At 36.0% G+C, this 24,020-nt stretch overlaps 1 protein-coding gene across 1 annotated transcript; it reads left to right on the top strand.

Annotated features, from left to right (window-relative positions):
• The first annotated feature begins 962 nt into the window (after nucleotides 1-962).
• Nucleotides 963-18,249, top strand: LOC127947217 (large neutral amino acids transporter small subunit 1). The gene is made up of 10 exons (XM_052544201.1): nucleotides 963-1,740; nucleotides 4,534-4,659; nucleotides 11,119-11,224; nucleotides 11,697-11,741; nucleotides 12,024-12,147; nucleotides 12,258-12,361; nucleotides 12,582-12,678; nucleotides 13,914-14,063; nucleotides 15,080-15,257; nucleotides 15,601-18,249. Exons 1-10 carry the CDS (start codon nucleotides 1,152-1,154, stop codon nucleotides 15,654-15,656), a joined length of 1,575 nt encoding a protein of 524 aa, XP_052400161.1. The 5' UTR covers nucleotides 963-1,151; the 3' UTR covers nucleotides 15,657-18,249.
• The last annotated feature ends 5,771 nt before the right edge of the window (nucleotides 18,250-24,020 follow it).

Below are 24,020 nucleotides of genomic sequence, written 5' to 3'. Positions count from 1 at the left end.
AAAGTGTGCCAAGAAAACATCCCCCACACCATTACACCACCACCACCAGCCAGCCCAGTGGTAACAAGGCATGATGGATCCATGTTCTCATTCGGTTTACGCCAAATTCTGACTCTACAATCTGAATGTCTCAACAGAAATCGAGACTCATAAGACCAGGCAACATTTTTCCAGTCTTCAACTGTCCAATTTTGGTGAGCTCGTGCAAATTGTAGCCTCTTTTTCCTATTTGTAGTGGAGATGAGTGGTACCCGGTGGGGTCTTCTGTTGTTGTAGTCCATCCGCCTCAAGGTTGTGCATGTTGTGGCTTCACAAATGCTTTGCTGCATACCTCGGTTGTAAAAATAGTGGTTATTTCTTATCTCTTAATATTGGTTTATTTTGGAAATTCTTTGCCCCAAATGCACAACAATTCATTTAGACATTTGCAACAGTTTATTTTTATTTTTATGAGAACAGACTGGTTTTATGCAGTTGATCAATTTTGCAGTACTTTAAACTGTAGTTTTCGCTTGCAAATCACCGTTCACAGACTTGACCGTATTTTAGCGAAAACAAAGTGCCAAAAGTGGTAGAGCAGAAAAATGGAAGTCAGAAGAAAGCAGATCATATGTGTTTTGCTTTAGCATGAAGCTGCAGTTTCACAATACTTGAATTACACTTATGAGTAACTGTAAAGTGCTGCCAATATTTTTTTCTTATGCTTGAAACGCGATTGCACCTTTACCTTACGAATGCAAATTTAATTTACGCTTAGTTTTATGTACACTTTCACAACTCTTACCCTGCGTAAGCAAATCTATTGTTTTGCATTAAATTACCTTCATAGGAAAAGTCCTGATCCAACGTAGGCTACACAACTTGCTCAACTTGCTGGACCGCTCAGTAATTTCTTTCAGGAGGAGAGACTCTAGATGGCGATATAAACCTCAAATATAAACACATAATGACGCGGAGGAGGCAGTCCGAGTCAGGAGATGCTTTGTGTGGCTCAAAACGTTGACACACTTCAGAAACCACGTTTCTGTGAGTCAGAACCGACTCTACGGTACCACCTTGCATCAGCCAACCCCAGTCTGAGGGAGCTGAACGGGTCATTTTTACAAACAGAGCAAAACAAAGCGTCTGGCTTTGTTTGAGAAAAGGAAGCAATGTCAGCGTTGAAGAAACGGAGTTCAAATGCATCTGCGGACCGGGATGAAGACGAGAAGCAGGTGACGGAGAAGATGCTCTCCAGCAGAGGTGGAAATGGTAACATGAGCCGACCGGGAGACGGCACGCCTGAAAGCCCGAGCGCAGATATTACCTCAGCGGCGGATGGAGAAGGGACAGTCGAGCTGAAAAGAACTATTACTCTTGTGAACGGCGTGGCCATTATTGTAGGCACCATTATTGGTTCTGGCATCTTCGTAACTCCGACAGGAGTGGTGAAAGAAGCCGGTTCAGTCGGGCTGTCGCTGGTCGTGTGGGCTGTATGTGGCGTCTTCTCCACTATAGGCGCTCTGTGCTACGCCGAACTGGGGACCACCATCTCCAAATCTGGGGGTGACTACGCTTACATCCTTGAGGTTTACGGCTCCCTGCCTGCGTTTCTGAAACTCTGGATCGAGCTTCTCATCATCAGGCCGTCCTCACAGTATATTGTCGCCTATGTTTTCGCTACCTACCTCCTGAAGCCCATCTTTCCCATCTGCCCTGTCCCCGAGACGGGGGCTAAACTGGTAGCCTGCCTGTGTATCTGTGAGTAACCTGTTACCTACATCGTTAAATCACATAAAAGTTAGTTTTACACATTTATATCACAAATAAACTATACGACTGATGGCTTAAGTCACTATTTTAGCAAATCTTCTCAGTTGAACGGTTCTGAAGTTAGAATGAACATCGACTATAAATTCGCATGCCTTTCTTGCGCTTCATCTTCTCAGCGTCTCAAGTCTCCTCATATACAACATTTCTCTCATAATTCGGCCAGGTTATAGGCTACATATAACGATTTTAACTACATATGTGACAGAAATGTGTAATTACAGAAAAGACGCCATGTGTTGACATTGATACCGCGTGTGTAGCCCATAAGGAGGAAGTCGAAACTGAGAAGGCTGTTGAAAAGGTGCGGAACATTTCATCATCTTGTTAGTGTAGGGAGGAGGAGGCGCGCGCTGCTGCTACATCACACTGGTGGCGGGCTTTATGCAAATTAATCGCATTGTCATATTAATTATGCACTAGTTTAGCGACGCGTTTATATTATTTTCATTATAAATAAAAATTGAGAAAATTCTAATACGTTTTTTCCCCCAGCATGTAAATAAAAAAACAGCGTAATTATGAAGTTCATGTTAGATAAGCTAACCAATGCTAGTAACATAAATCATATCACATGAACTTCATAATTTATTATACTTCTTCAGAAACTCCATTTAAATACGTCTTTATACAATAACATACATGTCTAAACCAAGATTATTCATTGTCAATGATCAGCCTACTACAGTTCTCTATTTTATAGATTGACATAAATTGTGTGTGTGTTTTTACAGTATAATTCCCAAAATGAGGACCAATAGGATTTAATGAATGCAGTCATGAAGTGCTACAGTTCTTTGACATGCATGTTCATGGCAGTATGTCAAGGTTGTGATTTACCATAGCACCCATGCAAGCAATGCAGCCCTCCTGCAGGTTTAAACCAGTCGGGATTATCAGAATTAACTCAAGCCCTAATTACCAATTGGCCAACAAATTAAAACCCATATTTCTCTTTCTCTCCTTGTCTTTTTCTCTGTCTCGTCTTTCTTTCTCTCCTCCTATTTTCTCATTTATGCCAGATGAAAGCTTGATTGGGGTACATGAATGCATATTCTATGTGACTGTGAGAGAGTGAATCAACACAGCACCCACTATCCGTTATAATCCCGCCCTGTTAGTGGCTTGTCTAATCCTTCCATAAGAACTCACATGATGAGACAGAAAGGGAGGTAAAGATGACTATGGCCTTAAGTTTAAGCTGAGCATCGACAGGTTACAGGATTTACAACACTAATACCAACATTTACATTGGTACACACATTCAAATTTCAGCCCAAGTGCTCAGTTTTATGGTTTGGTACCTCATAGAGAGTATTTGTGTCTGTTGGCATAGCAGCTGGCCACTATTCCCCTGACCTATTTTCTCATGTGTTTTAAGGTCATGATTGAAAAGGGACTTCATGATTGGTTCGTTGTATGAAACTATGCTGCGTATCCATGGGAGAGGCCCCCTGAGCGGGACCATGCTCCGGCTGTAAGGGAGCTTGGGGAGGAACCTCTGTCTCATGATGCGTGGTCTGTTAAGAATAAGAACTGCAATTCCCGACAGAGTGTAACAACACTGTGTGGATGTGTTCTTGCGTGAGGGGACCCAGGCCCTACTGTCCTACCCGACACAGACCCCCTTTTGTACTTTATGGGCACACAAAAGCCATCAGTCTTTCCTCTCTGTTTGGTGCCCAGACTGATTTACAGCGAATGCTGCTTTGAAGTATTTGTTAGTTAATCACATATAATAGGGAGCTTGGAGGCAATGGCTGGAGGCTGAGGTGGTAGGAGCTCATGCATGATTTCTATTATTTTCTCAAAATCTGTTTACCAGTATTTGGTCAGTGAACTTTCAAGTTTTATGCAGGCTGTGGCATCTATACCTGCTTATTTTGTATTCATCCATCCATCCTTTTTCCAAACCACGTTTGTTGGTCCATTGTCTTGTAGGCAGGGAAACATATATAATAATATTTAATAAAACTGTACGCTTTGGATTATGGGGGAAACCCACATCAATACATGATTAACATGTAAATCCCACAAAGTTGAAGAAAAAAAGTATAGGAGACATAGAGCTATAAATACATTTTACTCACAATTTATTCACAAAAAAATGTCCCACAAGGCTGTCCACCCCGACAAGGCCAATCAGTCTTACTCAGTATATTTATGTGACATAGCCATTCAGTCAGTAGGATTTCTGTTAATCGCATTGAAACAGAATTAAACAGACAAAGAATCGCAAAGTAAATGGATTGAATAAGTAAAGCAAGACATCTGCATATGAGTCAGGTAATAATTATCTGTAGATCCACCCAGTAATACAATCAAACCCCATTTGGCAGACTATTGTGTCCTGTAGTGTATAATTATCCTATTTATTTGAACCTACATACATATGGTGCTGACATTTTCAAGATCACACAGATCACACTATCAGACAGTTATTACACCAAAGTTTATTTGATGTGTGTTTTTTCATTCAACCCCAAGTTTTTCAGCCATGCTGTTTCATTTAAAAGAAGTAGCATGCCAGATCATCCTGCCACGTGTATAGCTGAAATGTAAACAGTGCTTTGTGGTTGACGCCTCCCGAGTTAAAGAGATGGATGACAAAATCTAGCCTAATTAGTTTACTAAGTATTTAGATTAAGTTCCTCTGAGCCTCTGTTGTGAAAGACTTAAAATAAATGCCTGTCGTTCTTTTTCTCCATCCATCTCTCCCCATAGTGTTGTTGACTGCTATCAACTGCTACAGTGTGAAGGCCGCCACAAGGGTTCAAGATGCCTTTGCTGCTGCTAAGTTACTCGCCCTGGGCCTCATCATCATTATTGGCTTTGTGGAGATCGGCAAAGGTGGGTAACACTCAAATACTTCCAATGTGTGCACTAAGAATCAGTCAGATAACTAAACAAGTGCTGAAAAATGAAGGGAAGGCGGATGGTGTTTTATTATTATATATTATAAAAACGTGGACTGTGTAACACAGCAACCACATGAACCCATACGAATAGTATATGTAAGCATATAGGGACTGTATTCATGTTTTCTGGTATGAATAAAGATTCGTATGGTCCTAGGTGGTCCTTTACTTTTGCTATGGATACAATGTACCGTTCCAACAATTTTGTGAGCTCTTAGCTGGATGAAAAGGGTCTGCAAGCTACACAGCGTTTGAGACCACGTTCAGTTAACATCAGCCTCATGCAAAAAATAACTACTGTTTTATTAATAGGTAACAAACTGGCATCACATTACTTTATTAAAGCAATGGAAGGCACAGTTAACAGATAAACTATTAGTTAACATAAAATTAGTTAGCTTTAAAAACTTCAAATATCCTACCTCGATGGTTGTGAATTTATTGACTATATTCAACTATTAAAATGACACATTATTCAGTACATTTTTATTATACATTTCATGCAAAATAACATAATTTTGAAGATTTTGTTATATTTCTGAGCCATTCAGTTAAACATCATACTTAGAAAAAATTATGGAATAAATATTTAATAATATTTATATAAAAATTTTCTTTTATTTATATTAAATATCTATTTATAATTTACTACCAACCAACAACTAATCCGAAACTACTGTAGCTAGTTTTTTCCCCAAACTTTTTCGATTTTTATTTAATTTATTTAATGTCTTTTAATTAGATTTTTATATTCAATGTACTGTTTAGTTCTAGAAAACACTGAAATCAAACTGTACTATAATATATAAAAAAATATATATCAGCAGTCATGACTCATGCTATTTTGATATTTTAGTACTTTATCTCTTTTTTGACCCAGGTTCAGGCCTTATATTGGCAACATCTAGTTGTAGTTGTATATTTGTGGACCGGTCAGTTCGGCAGAGAATTATAGACCTCCTGAGTGTGCAGCCAGAACAGCAGCTCTGATTGTTTGTTACTAAGACAATAAAGCACTGAACGCAATAGTCTAGAGAAAGAGTGAGCAAACAGAAAGAGAGCAATTCAAAGATTTGTAGAATAAACGGGCAGATCTTTCCTACAGACTTGACATGAACTACAGTAGTTTGTTTAAATAGTCAAAATCACTAACTTGCATTATCTTCAGTGGTTTCACAGAGAAGAACAATTACATTTATGCAAGCTTACTGGTTTAACCTCACAAATTCAGAAAGGAAAAAGAGGATTTCACAGTCTGAGATGAAAATTAACAAAGGCCCATTCACTTACTGCACAAACAAAGGCCTGAAATTGGTATCACTTACATAGTTGTGAGTCAGTGAAACTGACTGTTTAATGAGAATGGATAATTAGCTTTTTTCTCCAAACCACCCACTCTCAATGCCCACAGCAGTGGACGTGTAGTGACAGACAGCAAGATGGTTTCTGAAAGAAAGGAAAATGGGAAGGAGACGCCTTGCTACCTGTTGATTATTGAATATGGGAGCCAGAACTGTAGGGCACGGCTCTTTTAAGTGGCCGGCCTCTCTCAAATTTTGCCAAGACTTTGCCAGATTTCGGTCTTGCCTTTTGGTGTGGATTTCTTTTTGTGTTTAAGTCTCAGAACTTGACCTTTAGCTGATTAACCCTTACGGTAGAAAGGTGCTTCATCAGGATACTTCTAAAGCAGCATTGTTTAAAAATTCATTTGAACTATACCATTAAAAATTGTGTGGTCGGTAAAGTTTTTTCATGTTTTTGCAGTCACTTGCTCTTAAGATACGCCATCATTTTGGTCATAAAAATAAGAGTAATACATCTTTCAAATTTGTAAACGCCTCTACGTTTATTTGTTGGCACTCACTATAACAACAAAACATTGTGCTTTTGTAAAATAATGAAAGCAAACAGGGCACGCTTTCTGCCATCTCTGCCTCTGTGAACTTGAGCACGAAACTCTGTGTATACTATCATAACAGACATGAAAAATGTATCTATACAGAGTCATATCGATTCTCCCCTTGCGAGAAGGACTCCTATATATAGAGTCATTGTTTCAAATCAGTCATTTATGACTTTCCATTTTAGTTTGAATGCTTCGGTTGTTGTCTGTGTTGACTAAAGACCCCAAGGCAGCTGGCTATCTGTCGGGTGTTTTTGTGTGCAAGCTAGATAAACAATGCAGTGTGACTTTGTGAAAATTAGGCTAGATAATGATGACTGTAAATTTGAACATCAGATAGACACACCCTCCCTGCCCTGAGAGATGTCTGTGGAAATGTCCTCAGATATGTATATGGGTAAACAAGGTTTTGAAAATGCTGTTTAATTCACAGCATCTTCCTCTGTGACATTTCCTTTCTCTGCATCATACTTTGTGCACAAAATAGATTCTGTTTGACTGCATAATAGACTTATCTTACTTAGAAAAGGTCTCAGTGTGTATCTTAGTGCTTGTGTTTGTTTGTGAGAAAGCCACTTGTGCATAACTCTGTTAGATTCAGCCGATGCTAAAACGTAGCTTGTAACAGGACACCTTGTGGTTTATTAATCATCTTGAACTCTTCTGGGATTGGAGTTCCACCCACACAGAGACAATGAGACTCTGATCATTTTTTTTTTTTTTTTGACTCCACCCACTTATTAGAATTATCATTGGTAGGAAGTTTTCATTGGTCTTTTTGTCACTAGTGTTGATAATTATATTTGAGAGCTGACAAGAAATTAAAAGGGAAAAAAGCGAGGGGAACAGAAAAAAGAAATGATTCGAGCCCAATAACACAATAAACAGGCACATATATATATATATATATATATATATATATATATATATGTGCCTGTTTATTGTGTTATTGGGCTCGAATCATTTCTTTTATATATATATATATATATATATATATTTTTTTTTTTTTTTTTTTTTTTTTTTTTTTTTTGGAAGTGTAAATGTTTGATGCAAATATAGCTCATAATGGAAATACAACACAACACTTGTGTGACTACAGCATTACTTTTGAGGTTGTGTAACACTTCCGTCATTTTGATTTAATGATAGCTTATTTTTTTGTCTGTTTTATTTGTTTCAAGGGAAGTGAAATATATAAAATGATAAGCTGATTTTCTGCTCAAGAAAAATTTATTTATTTACTACTATGAGTTATCTTTTTTTCTGAAAACTGCAATACATTTTTTATTTTATTTTTGATGAACAAGAATTTCAAAGGAACTGCATTTATTTGAAATATAAATATGTTTTGAAACACAAATGTGTTTTCTGTCACTTTTGATCAACTTATAATAAATAAACAATAGCTGATTAAACAATAAATTAAAAACATTATTGACCAAAGCCAATAAAAAAGTAATTATTACAATGTTCATACAAAATAAAGTATTCCAAAGCATAATTTTAAAGGAGGCATATTATGTTGCTAAAAAAAAACATTATGTTGTGTATTTGGTGTAATGCGATGTGTTTATGCGTTTTAAAACATTATTTTCCACACACTGTATATTATTGTTTCTACTCTATGCCCTGCCTTTCTGAAACGTGTTGATGTTTACAAAGGACATCGGTCTGAAAAGCATGTTGTACACTGATTGGCCAGCTATCCAGTGCATTGTGATTGGCCGAATTACTCAAGAGTGTGATGGAAATGTTAAGCCCCTTAACATACTGTGATTGCATCTCCCGGCACGAAGAGACAAAAATAATAAAGCCCATTACAAACAAGGCATTTGTTGCATCCAATGGGGACATAATGACTGATTATAATGATATACTGTGTTTTTATGCTTTGTGTTGCATTTTGCACCGCGCAAACATAAAACCATGTCTGCATTTGTGATCGGAGAATTGACAAACAACAAGCACTACTCTACACTGCTTAAAACTTGCATTTGAATCATCAGTGGCAAATTCTTTAAATATAAAAAATGTACTTATAGACTGAGTCAGAAGCGCCAGACTGTCCTTGTAAAGTTGTAACTGCCCCACTTTATATAACAATAGTCCATAAAATGTGTCACACAGAGTCACACACTGCAGGTTTGAGTGAGGAATGGCCGGCAGTCTTGGGGCAAACACATGTGATGACCCAGAGTTGGACTCCGCTTCGTCCACAGGGAAAGCCAATCCTGGGTGATCCACATTTTAGGAGGGAGTGGACAAATCAAATGGATTTAAGACTTTAGTCTTTGCAACTTTACAGATCTTCTTCATGCACCAAGAGCTTGTGACACTCCAAAGAGAAAGGAAAAACTGAAATTGCATCATACGACCTCTTTAAAATTATTTTATTTGATACTAGAATATGACAACACACTTCTGCAGTGTGTCAGTGTAAATCTCTATTTGACCAGATGCCCTTGTTTTCCTCTCATTAGGTTGTTCAGATTGGTGTGACAACGATTACACAGCTGATGCTGTATGGGACACTCAGCTCACTGAACTTACTTTCACACTCTGCATTGCTGTCTATTGTGTTTTTAAGATTGCGTGTTGTTTTTAAGAACTCTTCAGATTAAATCTAGGCTAAGCTGAGACCTGCTGTCGAAGTGTTTTCAGTTCTGTGAGGCTCAAGTCTGAGCCTGTAATACTCAAGTTTATACAGAGAGTTTTTACAGGCTTTCAGTCTCGTTCTGCGCCTGACTGCCTCAGGAATACAGTCACACACACACACACACACAGTTAGCTTGCCTGCTGTGTCATGTAACCAGGCGGCGTTGGCCTCCATTGATCACACTGATTCACATGAGCTTGCCTTGGGCTGCATTCATTCTTACACACTGGACATGTTCCCAAATCCCCTATGTAGAGTTCATGGAGGTAGAGTCCAACTCAACTCAAGCCTAAATTACTTTAGCCTCAGTTCGTTGCCACAGGACAATTCATTTTATAATACTTAAATATTAACATCAGGTAATGCAATAGCTAACATGAAAAAACAATAAGCAATACTTTAAGCAATTATTTATTTTATTATTTATTTTTATAAAGAATACAGAAAAACAGTAACACTGAAATATTATTATAATTTAAAATGGCTTTTTTTGTATTTTAATATATTTTAAAATGTAATGTATTCCTGTGATGCAAAGCTAAATTTTCAGCAGCCATTACTTTAGCTATCAGTATCATATGAACCTTCAGAAATCATTCTATTATGATGATTTTGTCACTTTTTACCATTACACCTCCTTACCATTACAGATGTCTTATTATTACAGTAACCATTTTTGTGTGACGTTTTAAAATTTCTGTTGTTTTTCATAAATTGAATGTATATATGAATAGAAATATATAATTGTTTAGGAAAAAAAGCTTTCTGACCACGAACAGAAGTGTATGTATATTTGATGAATGGCAACACATTTTAAATGTATCATATAATTCCCCGTTGCCATAGTTACCCATTACTCTACTATGGGGAAAACATAGAGGAATGTTCTATTAAATGTGCGTTTTTAGATTTGAGTGAAGTGACGTGACATACAGCCGAGTATGGTGACCCATACTCAGAATTGGTGCTCTGCATTTAACCCATCCAAAGTGCACACACACATAGCAGTAAACACACACACACACCATGAACACACACCCGGAGCAGTGGGTAAGAAAGTTGTGCTTATCATGTGCTTTACTTTCTGATCGTTAAGGTCATTAACCACTATGCCAAGATTTTCCCTAATATTCTTCTTTTCTGCATATAATTTCCTTCAAACCTGTTAAACTAGTTTTTTTCTCTACACCTGCACGTTTGTTGCTAAACTACAATGGTTGTTGGACTGCTTGGCCATTCCTTTAAAGTGGCAGTTTCCTAACCATAAATTGAACGAAGTCACATCATCTTCTGTTAGGAAAAACCTTTTCGCTCTGTAGCCTGCAGGCTTTGGAGAGATGGATGTACATAGAGTTTTGATCGCCCCCGGCTTTCTCACGGGAGAGATTGAGAACGGGCCCCAGTCTAAAACAACACTATGTTCATCTGTTGATCCAGTGGAAAATTCAAAAGCTTCGGGTTCAAGAATATGCAAACCCTACATTTTCTCTTTAGTTCGTGTGTTCCCATCACTCTTGCTTTTCAGATGTGGCCTTGTCCCTCATGCACCGACCTACTACCCACAACCAGCCTTGAGAAAGTCAGCAGGATGATTTTGAAAACTCAATTTTATTATTATGACATCATTATTATTATCGTATTATGAAACAGTCGTCCACCTCGAAACTTTTCCATGCAAGCTTGTTTGTTCCTCTCATGGGATAATGTTGTGGGAATTACAGAGTGCTCCCTGGATATTATGACTTGTACGGGTTGATTTTATTACGTAATGTTCCTGATAGTTTGCAGCAGCATTGTAATCTCATGTTTCACGATAATTGTTTCTGTTTCAGGTGATACCACCGAGCTTCTGCCTGCAAATTCTTTCAAAGGAAGCAATACAGATTTTGGCAACATCGGATTGGCTCTTTACAGTGGGCTGTTTGCTTATGGAGGATGGTAAGACCACAGAACAAGTTTTGGGTGGAACTCGGTGAAAACAGGAAGAATTAGACTTTGAGCTTTAGGAAATCATAAATAAAATGCAATTATACACCATGTGAACCAAGATATCTTATGTTGTGAATCCTTTCAATTTCATTTTTTTATTATTATTATCTTAAACAGCCATGACTACACAACATACAAGATATTTTGATCGTTTTGCTTTTTTTGTGAAATGTCATTGGTCCAAAATCGCATTCCATGTAACAACACAGTTGTTACGATAACACATTTACAATTGCACACATATTCCCTTATTAGAATTCAAACTATTCATCGGCCATTCTGTAAATCACTTGTTTTAATTTCTCAGAATTTTCATAAATGTTATTATAGTTTCTTCACTCATTTTCACTCATTTTTGGTCTTCAGCAGTTGAACATGTAGAACAGGATGTGCTTCAATGTTTTATTTTATTTTTTAACAGGAATTATTTGAATTTTGTCACAGAGGAGATGATTGACCCATACAAGTAAGTCAGACTTATTTTATCTTTCTTATTTAATATATATATATAATATATATAATATATATATATATATATATATATATATATATATATATATATATATATATATATATAAACATATTCAAGATATATATTTTTCATTTATGAAATATATTTTTATGAACTTCCTCACAAATTTAAAAAATAACAGAGCACAATAATAACCTCATATATTAAATTTGTATAAATGGAAAAGCACAGTGGAGTTTTGTATTATGTAACAGTGTATGTGCCGATGTGTTACAGAAATCTGCCTCTGGCCATCATCATCTCGCTCCCCATTGTCACCATTGTCTATGTGCTGACCAACCTGGCCTACTTCACCACACTCAGTCCGCAGCAAATGCTCGATTCTGAGGCTGTTGCTGTGGTGAGTGTCGCCTCAAAGATACATTCTATTCCATATTTAGCTCCATAACTTTTCTGTTCTCTTTTTATTAATGTTTATTAAAGTTGCATAATAATTAAGTTGTTTTTTAGGACTTTGGAAACTACCACCTAGGACCAATGGCATGGATAATCCCTGTGTTTGTGGGCCTGTCATGCTTTGGCTCTGTGAATGGCTCTCTGTTTACTTCTTCTAGGTAATGCACACAAACACTAACACACACTTGTTATAAATATCCTGTGTTGGAAGAGGTTGCATTAATCAGATCAGTTTACATTAAGATGTTTATTTGATGAATCCGTCTGGTTAGTGTTGTTCTAAAGCCAACCTGCAGGCTTTTCCACTGTAAACACGGGTCAGGTTATTTCGAAATCAGGCCTAATAGACAAAACGGTCTCTTGTGTTTGCTCTTTCAGGCTGTTCTTCGTGGGCTCCCGAGAAGGTCATCTTCCCAGTTTGTTGTCGATGATCCACCCTGACCTGATGACCCCTCTGCCTTCACTTATATTTACTGTAGGTGTTCAAAACAAATCTCATTCCTCACTGTAACTTAACTGTATGAGTTGGTTCTTTTAAATGAATCGTTTTAGCCAGTTCTAATTTGTAGGTGAATCTTTTTTTTTTTGAGCCAGTTCTGTTCAGTGAATCAGTTTAACAGGTTCTAATTTATGAGCAAATCATTCTTTTGATAGATTTATTTTTTTTCAGTTAATCAGTTTAACCCGTTCTAATTATTATTTATTTTTTATTAAATAATTATTTTATCTCAAATCCTTGTCAATGAATCAGTTCATCCAGTTTTTATCTGTGAATGAATCATTCTTTTGAATCTTTATAAATAGTTCTCATTTTTAACCAAATTCTTCTCGAAGTCAGTTTTGTTCAATGAATCCATTTAACTAGTTCTAATTTTTGAGCAAGTCATTGTTTTGAGTCAGTGTTTTTTTTTAAATGAATCTATTTATCAGGTCCAATTTTTGAGTCTTTTGAGTCAGTTCTTTTTAATGAATCAGTCAAACTGATTCACAAGTCTGAATTATTCATTAGCTAATTATTTTTCAAATGTTTTCAAAATCCCTAATCAGTGATCACAGATGTCTGAAAAAGTTTTGTAAATTCATTAGAAAGCGTGTGGATCTAGAATAATGTTTTTGAGTTAAAGCTGCGGTAGAGAACTTTTGAGGCTCTAGCGGTTAATAAACAGAACTGCTTGCGTCTGGCGGAAGAACATCATAGCCGGAACTACTTCTCTCTGTTTATGTCTATGAAGAATCACAAAGGTACTGGGTTACTCCGCCGCGGTATCCCCGAAGCAATCTAAAATAGTCCGAATATAAACACTTATTTTAGGTGCACCCTAGTGATTCAGGACAAGCTAAAAACATGGTTTGGAAAATGGATTCATGGTGTACTCGCTTATTATATACATTTTTCTACATTTTGAACACAAACAAAGTTACGGACCGCAGCTCTGATTGGTTATTTTTTACCGGGAGCGATGGAGTTTCTGCAAATGGCAATAGGAGCACTGGGAGGAGCCAGAGGGGCTTGATTTTTTTCACAGATTATCTGTCTCACATTCTACTGTCAGGACATAATGACAGGTTTAATAAATATGTAAAAGATATTTTTTTTACAAAAGTTCCCTACAGCACCTTTAATCACACTTTTGAATGGTTTATTTTCAGTGAACTGGTTCACAGATCATGATGATTCGGCTAAACCTTTTCTTTTCTTTTCCCCCACAGTGCATCATGACTCTCCTCTACGCTTTCTCCAATGACATTTTCTCTGTCATCAACTTCTTCAGCTTCTTTAATTGGCTCTGCATCGCCATGGCGATCATTGGTATGATGTGGTTACGCTACAAGAAACCCGAGTTGGAACGGCCAATTAAGGTGAGCCGGGGGGCGGAGCTAATGAGTCAGCACATATGGATTATGTGAGGGTGAACAAGATCATACTTTCAAATGCATGAGAAGTGACCTGCCTTAATATATGTGTTCAGACATAGCCAGCAACAGAACACACAGGCCCTTTTGTGCACTTCTCTCACATTCATTCACATTCAGTCTCTCACTGCACTCAGTGGCCTCCACTCATCTGCCGGATACTGAAGTATGTTCATCAAACGTGGTTTGGAGGCACTGGAGTGAAAGAGGCCATTTGCTTATTGCTCATAATCTTTCTCTCCTTCCAAATCTCATTAGTGACAGTCTGTTGTTTGTTTCGTTCACTGTGCTTAGTACTGCACGTAATGTTGGCTTTCTCTACCTTTAGACATTTATTGATTTACATGAGTTTAACTTTTGAACATCTAGATGAATATTTATAATACATAAAAAACATAAAACATTTTACATAGAATTCATAGTAAACAGTGTTTTTTTATGCACTACTATTCAATAGTTTTATTTGGAATAGATGCATTAAATTGCTGAAAAGTGAGAGAGAAATCATAATTATTAATCATAATGTAGTGAAAATCATTATAATGAAGTGAAAATCATTATGTGGAAATTAGTAAAAGCTTGAGGAGAGTTTCAGGCCATCTGTTAGCAAGCACAAGTAAATGAAACCATTCTGTAAAACCAGATCAGTCTGGTTATCACTAAGAAAAAGAAGCTACCCGGGAAACTGTGATGAAGTTGTAAGGACTTCAGAAAGAAAAAAGACAGGAGAAGGGTATGAAAAGAATAGCTTTGAACCATTCTTAAAGCTCGGTCCGTTGTATTCCAATAGAGAAAACCCAACCCAAACATCAAAGATCAGGACGTCCGACCAAAATGAGCAGCTGGAGAATAAGACTGAGCTCAGCACTACTGCAGTGTGTCTTTCATAAGTGAAATGATAATAGACAAAAATAGACTTTAAATAGACGATCTTAAAGCTGTCCAACCTCTCTGTCCACTAGGTCAATATTCTGCTGCCTATTTCCTTCGTGTTGGCCTGCCTGTTCCTCATCGTGGTGTCCATCTGGAAGACCCCTGTGGAGTGTGCGATAGGATTTGGAATCATCGCCACAGGAGTTCCTGTGTACTTCTTCGGCGTTTGGTGGCAGAACAAGCCAAAATGGGTCCTGCAGATCATCTGTGAGTGACTCTCCTCTTGTTTTTTTAACTTGTTTGCAAGTTCAAATGTTCCTGAGGTTTGGATGTCTCAGTTTTTAAAATCAAAGTTTATGAGTGTTTATTCAACAGCAATGCTTTTTAAGACAACGTGAGATATTTGGTATGTTTTTAACCTCCAAAATTTGACAGATTTAAAGAGATGTATTACATTTGGTGGAAAATAACTTTGTTTTTATCCAATGAGATTTAATTTGAATTGTAATATATATATATATATATATATATAACATGGTATTTAACTAATTTTTTTAAACAAGACTCTTATATAATATAATATATAATATTGTTTATTTTTCCTGTCTAGTCTCTGTCACAGCAACATTCCAGAAGATGATGGAAGTGGTACCTCAGGAGTCCTGAAGACCAAACAGAGCGACGCACAAGGTCTCCTCGTACCCACCTCAGACCCCCTTTACTGTATTCCCCAGCTGTCTCATTTCTCCCTACGTGAGCCAGAAAAATGTCTTATCCTGCTGAAAAAGGCAAAATCTATATGAATTATCACGTAAGAAACCAGAAAACATCAGGTCACAGAAGCATTTTCAGTCCTTCCTCGATCAGATGTATCAAACGGTATACGTTTCAGTCTTTATGTCTGACTCTTAAGTTTTCAATCAGGACTTTTGATTTATTATATATATATTTATATATATTTAAAACAACAGGAGATATGTGTCATATAACTTGCTCATCCCTTTATTTAGGGCTTTGTTTGTGTGATTTATAGCTTCCTGTATCATGTTTTCAGCTTTTATTACAGAATGTACGTGAAGAAAAGTGAGTACTTGTGTAGAGGCACCATTGTCTCTTTCAGCAAACACAACCATGATTCCCATTTGACAAGATAAATTTTCTTGGATTGCAGAATGTCCCATTTCTACATTTTTCTACAGCAGATATGACCAGTTTGCTGTGCCTTGTCTGTCAGTGCAGAATGGTATTATCTTTCGAGATCGACTTGATATGACTTTATACTTTGACAGATTTATTTTTGATAGCTTAATGCAGTTTTTTTTATTGTTTCTAAGAATTTAAAGGGATGTCCTTTTTCTTGATCATGGTCCTCAAATCAGATGTATCCCTTTTTTTATATTACAGAAGGCATAGAAGTACAGTATTCTTAAATTAATCAGAATGCCTATAGCCTTGCTGCTTACCTCAGTAAACATACAGTACATTACATTCACAGACCTGGCTGACTATGTTTATGTCTAATTCAGATTTAATGAAGCACATAAGATGAGGCGCTGTTTCTTTTAAGTACATTTTTTATGTTTAGCACCTCTTTTCTGTGTCTTGTCATTCAAATATATGTGAAGTACTTAGCGCTGGACCATCTTATTTCGTTTCGCTTGTATTTGGCGATTATTTATACGAAGCAAAGTTGCTTTTTAAAAAAACTTTTAAAAGAAAGTTATGTCAGTTGTTAAAAATTGTCATCGTCATTTAAACAGATTGTTGCTGTTGAACTATGTATGGCCTGTTGGTTACTACGTTTTTGTATTGAATTGTCAAGATATCGTAAAAAATCCCCTTACCGAAGAGATTTTAGTGCCTCATCAGTTCGCGAACTAAAAAAAATCAGAATGAATTTGCTGTAACATGAGACATCATTCCGTTTTAGTTTTAGGTGGCTGCACTTGGACACAGTGTTTTTTGGGTCGTCCTAGTTTCGGTTGAATATACTGGACCAAAATCAGCTCTATGTGTGTGCAGTAATGCACATTTTCCATTAAAATGTGGTGAGAGAAATACTAGATGTGTTTTGGGTGATGGAGGGGATTATTTTAAAACAAAATCGAGGTTATTATGATTACAGAAGCATTTCCAAGGCTTAGATAGAAGGCCTCTTTAGATCCGAGATTTTATTCAGTCATGGTCATAGAGGGTGTTTAGATAATGAAGATTTGTATTATTTTGGGAATTACAGCATTAGACTAACACTCCAGTCAACAAGATCATTTGATCTAATTTAAATAGTTATGTAGAAATTGACATATGTATTTATTTATTATTTGTAGAGTCATTCAGTTAGTGTTCTAATATTTTTGAAGGGCATTTTTTTTCCAAAAAATGCTGAAAATAAATTGTAACTGATATTTTTCCTTCTTTCCTCGTAATATGATTCTTTTTATACGTTTTTTATTGTTAGATTTGTTTGTTATTTTATTTTATTTGTTTTATTTTTATTATTATTTTTTGTATTGCTGTGTTATGTAACTGATGGATTGTCTTAGTCTCTATTAATATAAAAACAACTGCAGATGAGTTGAGTCTGCCTGCACTGACATCTGCCTCGTGAAAACCGATGACATCACAATGACATCACAGTGGTGCACAATTTGTTGCTACATTTTACTACTTTTTTTACATACAGTATGATGAAATATATTTGTATCCCCACAGATCTGTTGGTATTTCATTTTTTTATTTTTTTTTTATACTTAAATTAAAAAAGATCTTAAAGATATGACTGACTCCTCTTCAAACTTTAAACTGTTTCTTTAAACACCTTTTTTTTTTTTTTTGCATTTACAAACTGGCATGGATAATTAAACTTTATACCCAACAACCATTTTTCTGTCACACAGGCATGCAAACACTTTTACCCGAGGGCAGACTCAGTCTTTCATCAGTTCATTTTGAAGCTCATTTGAGAATGTTTTCTTGTGTGATCTGGAGATGCCCTATTCATATGATCTCTGATCATCTCATAGGGCTTTGTGAAGTATTCTGTTGTCAACCATCTGTCTTGTTTTCTCTGTGACGTACAGTTAAATACAACTAGGAAGAGATCCTATTGTGCAGTTTCTTGTAATGGTTACACCTTCTATACAAAAACTACGTCTACTGTCTTTTTCTTAGAAATTAAACAATTCATGCTCTGATGTGATTTCTACTTTGCTGCAGGACATTGAGTGTTCAGAGAAATAAAACATAAATACATTAAAAACTTGAGTGCTTGTGTGTTTTTACAGCACTGATATAGCAGCATGAAAATTAAGATATTTAATAATTAATAAATTGCTTAGTTAATACATTTCTTGGGTTAATAATAAGTTAACTTATCAAAATAATAAATTAACTTATCAAAGTAATGAAACAACTATAGAGTGCAATTGAAACCCGATATTTAAAATCATAATTTATAATGTATTTTATAGCAAAATTATAATTAATTAGTTTTAACATGAAATTGGAAATCATTAAATATTATTTTATATCATTATGCAAGGAAAATTCCACAGACATGAGGATCTTTAATTGAGCCTTGATGGCAGGGTTCCCTTAAGTAAAGTTTCTCTGTTGCTCGTGACTGACGACTGACCCTAAAGCCATTTTTCTCTAGGATATCTATAAGATCTCCAGTCACGCATCAGCTGCTGTGGCCTAAGGAAAGCTCTCATGACATGTGGGTTGTAAGGAAATGATTGGCCATTGTCATTTGACTTCCTCTTTTATTTGCTACATTAACAAAATGAGTGTTATTTTGTTAAAAAACAGAAGATAACGTGTGAAGAGCACTTATTCTGCTATTTAAAGACACAATAAGACATTTCTGCAGCATTACTGGCACTATAGTGGCATTGAAAGGATATTGAAAAACGATAAACATACTAAAACCACAAATACGAACAAATCCTGCAGTGAAATTTGAGCAATCAATAAATAAATGCATAATCCAGACTGGCTGCATAAATGCATAGCTGGCAAGATTTAGTATTAATGTGGATAGAATGCTTGTTCATAACTTTGAGAAAACCCTTGCCAGACACCCATTAATTGTGCAAATTGTATGAAATTATTAGTCAGTGAGTATCTAGTACTCTAGTGGAAATGTAGAGGTCATGTGATTTCAGCATAATGTTAAATGCACTTTTTATAGAATAAATGATGAGTTTAATTTAAAGTTTTTCAGAGGTTCAATTCTTTTTTTTATTTTTTGGCTAATATTTTTGTGGAAAGTACAGAATGTAACTTTTAAGTAAATATTCTGATTTAACTTTTTACTTTTAGAAAATGGACTTAAAAAATCCTGATTATGTCTTGACGTTAGAAACTTGATTGGGAATTGTTGTGCCAGTGCTTGAAGTGATTACATATCAGCAGACTTGTTCACTTTCAAGGCGCTTGTCGATAAACAACACCAACATGTATGACTAACTCTCCGAGTAGCTGACTTTTCAGCAGAGGATCATCATACTATACAGTTAAATCTAACATATAGACACTGACTGACCTCGTCCTGACTGCAAGCCTTGTGTGAAAAGACAGTGTGTCGTCAAAAATAGAATAGCACCTCTAGTTGACTGACCTCTGTGTTACACTGCAGGCCTTTTCATTTTCCATGCTTTCCATGAAATTGTTGAGACCTTGTCAGGTGTACAGATTGGTAAAACAGTTAAGGTGTCCTACAGTAGTTTGAAGTAAAATGATCAACAGCTCCTGTTGGTTAAATTGAATTGGTCAAGTTTTCTAATGTGGCAACCTGATGGAAATGTCTACCTCAGAATGCAAGAGAAAGATAAAGGTTGAGCATTTCTGTGTTCTTCACTTATTGGTCAAAAGGGTTTAGCGCTTTACACGTGGTCAGAGCCACGTCAATCTGCCTGAGGCAAAGAGGTTTGAGTTTCTAAAATAAATTCAAGTACTGCCTGTTTGCCAGAACATTACAAGCCAAGCACAGTCAAATTAACAATGTTAGACAACATGGTGACAGTTTACAGTTGGTAAAATTTTTTAGATTTTTAAATCAAGTCTTTTGATAAAAAAATACTGTAAAAACCGTATTATCATGAAATAATCTTACAATTTAAAATAACTAATTAATTAATTCATTTCTGTGATGCAAAGCTGAATTTTCAGCAGGCATTACTTCAGTCTTCAGTGTAACATGATCCTTCAGAAATCATTGTAATATTATTTTCTGATCAAGAAACATTTAAAATTAATATTTTTGTGGAAACTTTTACAGTTTTTCAGACTTCAGTGATGATTAGAAAGATCAAAAGAGCAGCATATAGCTAAAATAGGATACCAAAACATAAATAAATATAATGCCATTTCATAGCCTGCTGAAAGGTACTTTCTGTTTATGTTTATTTCAGTAAGCATTGTATGTAATGTGTTTGTCTCTCATATTTTGTTGTGTGTGTGTTAATAAAAGGTAATTAAAAAAATTAAAAAAAATCTTTAGCCTTACTTAAATTCCTACCTACTTTATGACCTCATGCTAAATGAATAGTTTTCTGAAGGTATGTTGCTGCAATCTGTTATTGACATTGTCTGTGTCTGTATCTGTGTGTGTGTGTGTGTTACCTGCATGAGACAATTAACATTTTGTTCTCTTGGCAACAAAGCAAATCATCAGTAATTTCTCTCTGGTTCAAAGATGAAATAATTTTTTGTCATTGTGTTCAATATTCTCATTACAGTGAATTTCCAATCTCATCTCATTTCTTTATATCACAGACATCCCTGTGCTCACGACTCTAATACAGAAGCCTATTGTGCAGCTGATATCAGGATGGAGTGGTCTGTCTGTTTTCTCCAGGCTCATATGCACACAGAACCCCATGTTCTCCAAGATATACGTCACAGCAAACACCTGACTGTCATATCATAAGTGTAAGACCGGAGGTTTTGAGCAGTGCTGATGGGGCCGATAAAGAGGCAATATTAGCTTTGTATCAAAAAACTGGTGTGCTGCCAATGTAGGAAGGCATGAACAAAGGCTTCCAAAGGAGTATGCTTATTCTTTTAACCAAATTATAAGGCAGCAACAAAAATATGCTGAGTTTACCCTACCTAGTCATCCCAGAATGCATTGTGTTAAACCCAGTGAAAAAGCCATTTAAAACCCGTTTAGAAAACAGATGTTGTTGAGTATGAAAGTATGCAATACCCCAAATAATGCTGAACATTTCAATCTTAAATATACATTTTTAAGTTGATTGTTTTACACGACATTTGTGTGTGCTATAGGATCTAGTTAGCCTACATGATAATATGAAACTGTTTTGGAAGCCATTTAAAGTTGTTTTGCTTTTTTGAATTAAACAATTTTATTTAATGTCTTTTTGAAATGAAATCTTTTATTTAAGAAAAGCAAAAACAGACAAAATTACAACTGCTTCTAAAACAGTTTCACATTAGCATGTTGCTAAGCTACATAGAAAACACTAAAGGCTGAAAAACTGTGACATATAACAGGTAAATAAAAAGGTTTGAACAGCATGTCTCTTAAATCTTTAGGAGATGTCTTTTATCAGTGATACTGCTTGCTGTGCTCTCAAATGCAAAAAAATGAACCAGAGAATTCACTCCTAGCAGGCCTTTATGGAAAGTGCACAAGTTGGATTGAAAACAACAGGACGCTGGGATTGGAAGGGGCAGAGAGGCATTGGTCAAAAGTGTCAGAGTGAGACATATGACTGGAAGCCTAGAGGCAGTGAGGCTCACTAACTCATATGTGCATAAACACACACACATACACACACACACACACAAACACACAGAATTAGACAAATCTCTCATTGAAAGTCACAATTCCACCTTCACAATAGCAGTCAGGTGACTGGAAGCAAGATTCGGATGGTCATATGCTCGGCAACAGACTTTTATTTGTCTGTTATGTTAGAAACAGTTGAAAGGGGCAGTATGGCACATACTTTTTTTTTTTTTTGTTAGTTTGTTTTTTAAACATTGGTAGGAACTTTTTTAAAATTAAGACACACGGATATGTTTCTACATACTAAAATTGCTCGTATGAGCTCTTTTCTGAAAGCCTGTTTCCGTGCTCTCATTTTCACCTGGACTTTAGTTTGAAAGGCCTACTTTTTACACTTTTTGTGTAAAGAAATATTGCATGACAACATAAAGTTTCTCTCTCACACACATAATAATGCCTAGTAATAAGAACAATAGCCATCTGATAAGGATATTGCCTCTGTCCCTGCGGTGTTGACAGTGCAAGAAGATATTTCTCCGTGATTCAGATCATCTTCATTTCCTCTGGTCTCCTGGACCGCCATGCAACATTGGAACGTGTGTTCTTATGTCGTAGTTTTGTTCTGTTTTGTTGGGCCAGTACATTATAATGCATATGAATTTAAATAAAATATTTGTTCATATACCACATATTATTAGTGTGCCTCAACGGGAAGACGGATGCAAACCAAGGGCTTTTGCGTGAGTTGTATGAGACATGCATGTTAAATAATGTCAGTTCTGTACTCCTGACTCTGAGGAGGATGTGTGTAGGAGTTTCATGTAGGTCAGGGCCTGTGGGGGTGATCATATGGCAAACGAATGTACTCTGTTAACACATTCCACATTTTTGAGGGGAACATAGAGGCTTTACACACACACACACAAACACACACACACACACACGAACGCACACACACACACACACACACACACACACACACACAGCGATATATATATATATATATATATATATATATATATATATATATATATATATGTATATATATATATATATATATATATATAGCAATACTGTACATATATGTATGTGTATAATGTTTTTGTTGTGTGTGTATATATATATATATATATATATATATATATATATATATATATATATATATATATGTATATATATATATATATATATGGCATAACATCTACACATTATGTCATTTTCTTCATCACTTCATCACAATAATAATTTATGTAATAATATATAATAATGATATAAGTTGTTATGTTTTTTTATTTATATTCAAGAGAAATATGTAACCTAGTACGCCCCCTGCTGTTTGATGATGTGATTTTTTATGTATTTATTAATTTATTAATAATCATTTATTAATTTATTTATATCATATCCATTTTTATGAAAAACATATTCAAGGAACCTAGGAATAAAGGAATTTAAACATGTCTTATTTATACATACTTGTTCTATCGGCCCAAGCTAGTTTACAGCAGACAAGCTGTTGTCCCAGACCAGCAGGTGGCGCTGTAGCGCAGCATTGTTAAAAATGAAGCATCGAGAAAGCGTGTTGTTGGAGGAAGTACTTGATACGCCGGTTTTGTGGTTCATTTAAATCGCTACGTGGCTGTAATTTGTAGCGCATCAATTTGTGTCTTCTAAAACTATCAAAATGGGTAAAAGGGGCAAAAAAGAAAATAAAGTGAAAGGAGCGGAGAAAACAGTAGCGAAAATAGAGAAAAAGGTGTCAAAAAGATCGAAAAGAGAGCAGCTGCGTGAATTTATTGCTTAAGATGCCACCATTAGCACTCTAAAAGGCAAACCAAAACGTATATCATAGTTTTATTCTGAATTTTATTGAATTAGGAGGATTTAGAGGCTTTAACTGCAAAATTTCAGTCCCTGAACGCGAAAAAGACGCAGGGGGTGTTGTCCCCCTCCATCTCTCCCAGGTGCGCGTTCATGTGTACAGGTGTGAGTCACGTGTGTTACTGTGACATTTGATTGACAGCTAGTTCTCTCCGCAGGTTGAACGCCTCTCTGTGTGCGCATCCCGAAAAAAAAGACGAGCTGATTTTATTCGGAGAGGAATTTTTCAATGGGAAGAAAGCAGTTACTCATAAATGTGTAGCTATGTTTTGGAGCTGCTTTCTAGCTGGACTTAGAAGGATCAGCTGTCATGGTCAAGAAAAACCACCTTGACCATCTTAATCCTGTTATGCTCTTGTTGTATTCCTCGTTTATAAATCGTTTAGAATTAA

The sequence above is a fragment of the Carassius gibelio genome, chromosome A25, assembly GCF_023724105.1.
Source record: "Carassius gibelio isolate Cgi1373 ecotype wild population from Czech Republic chromosome A25, carGib1.2-hapl.c, whole genome shotgun sequence".
Taxonomy (NCBI): domain Eukaryota; kingdom Metazoa; phylum Chordata; class Actinopteri; order Cypriniformes; family Cyprinidae; genus Carassius; species Carassius gibelio.
Note: the sequence above shows the minus strand (reverse complement) of the source record. Positions and strands in the feature narration are given on the sequence as shown.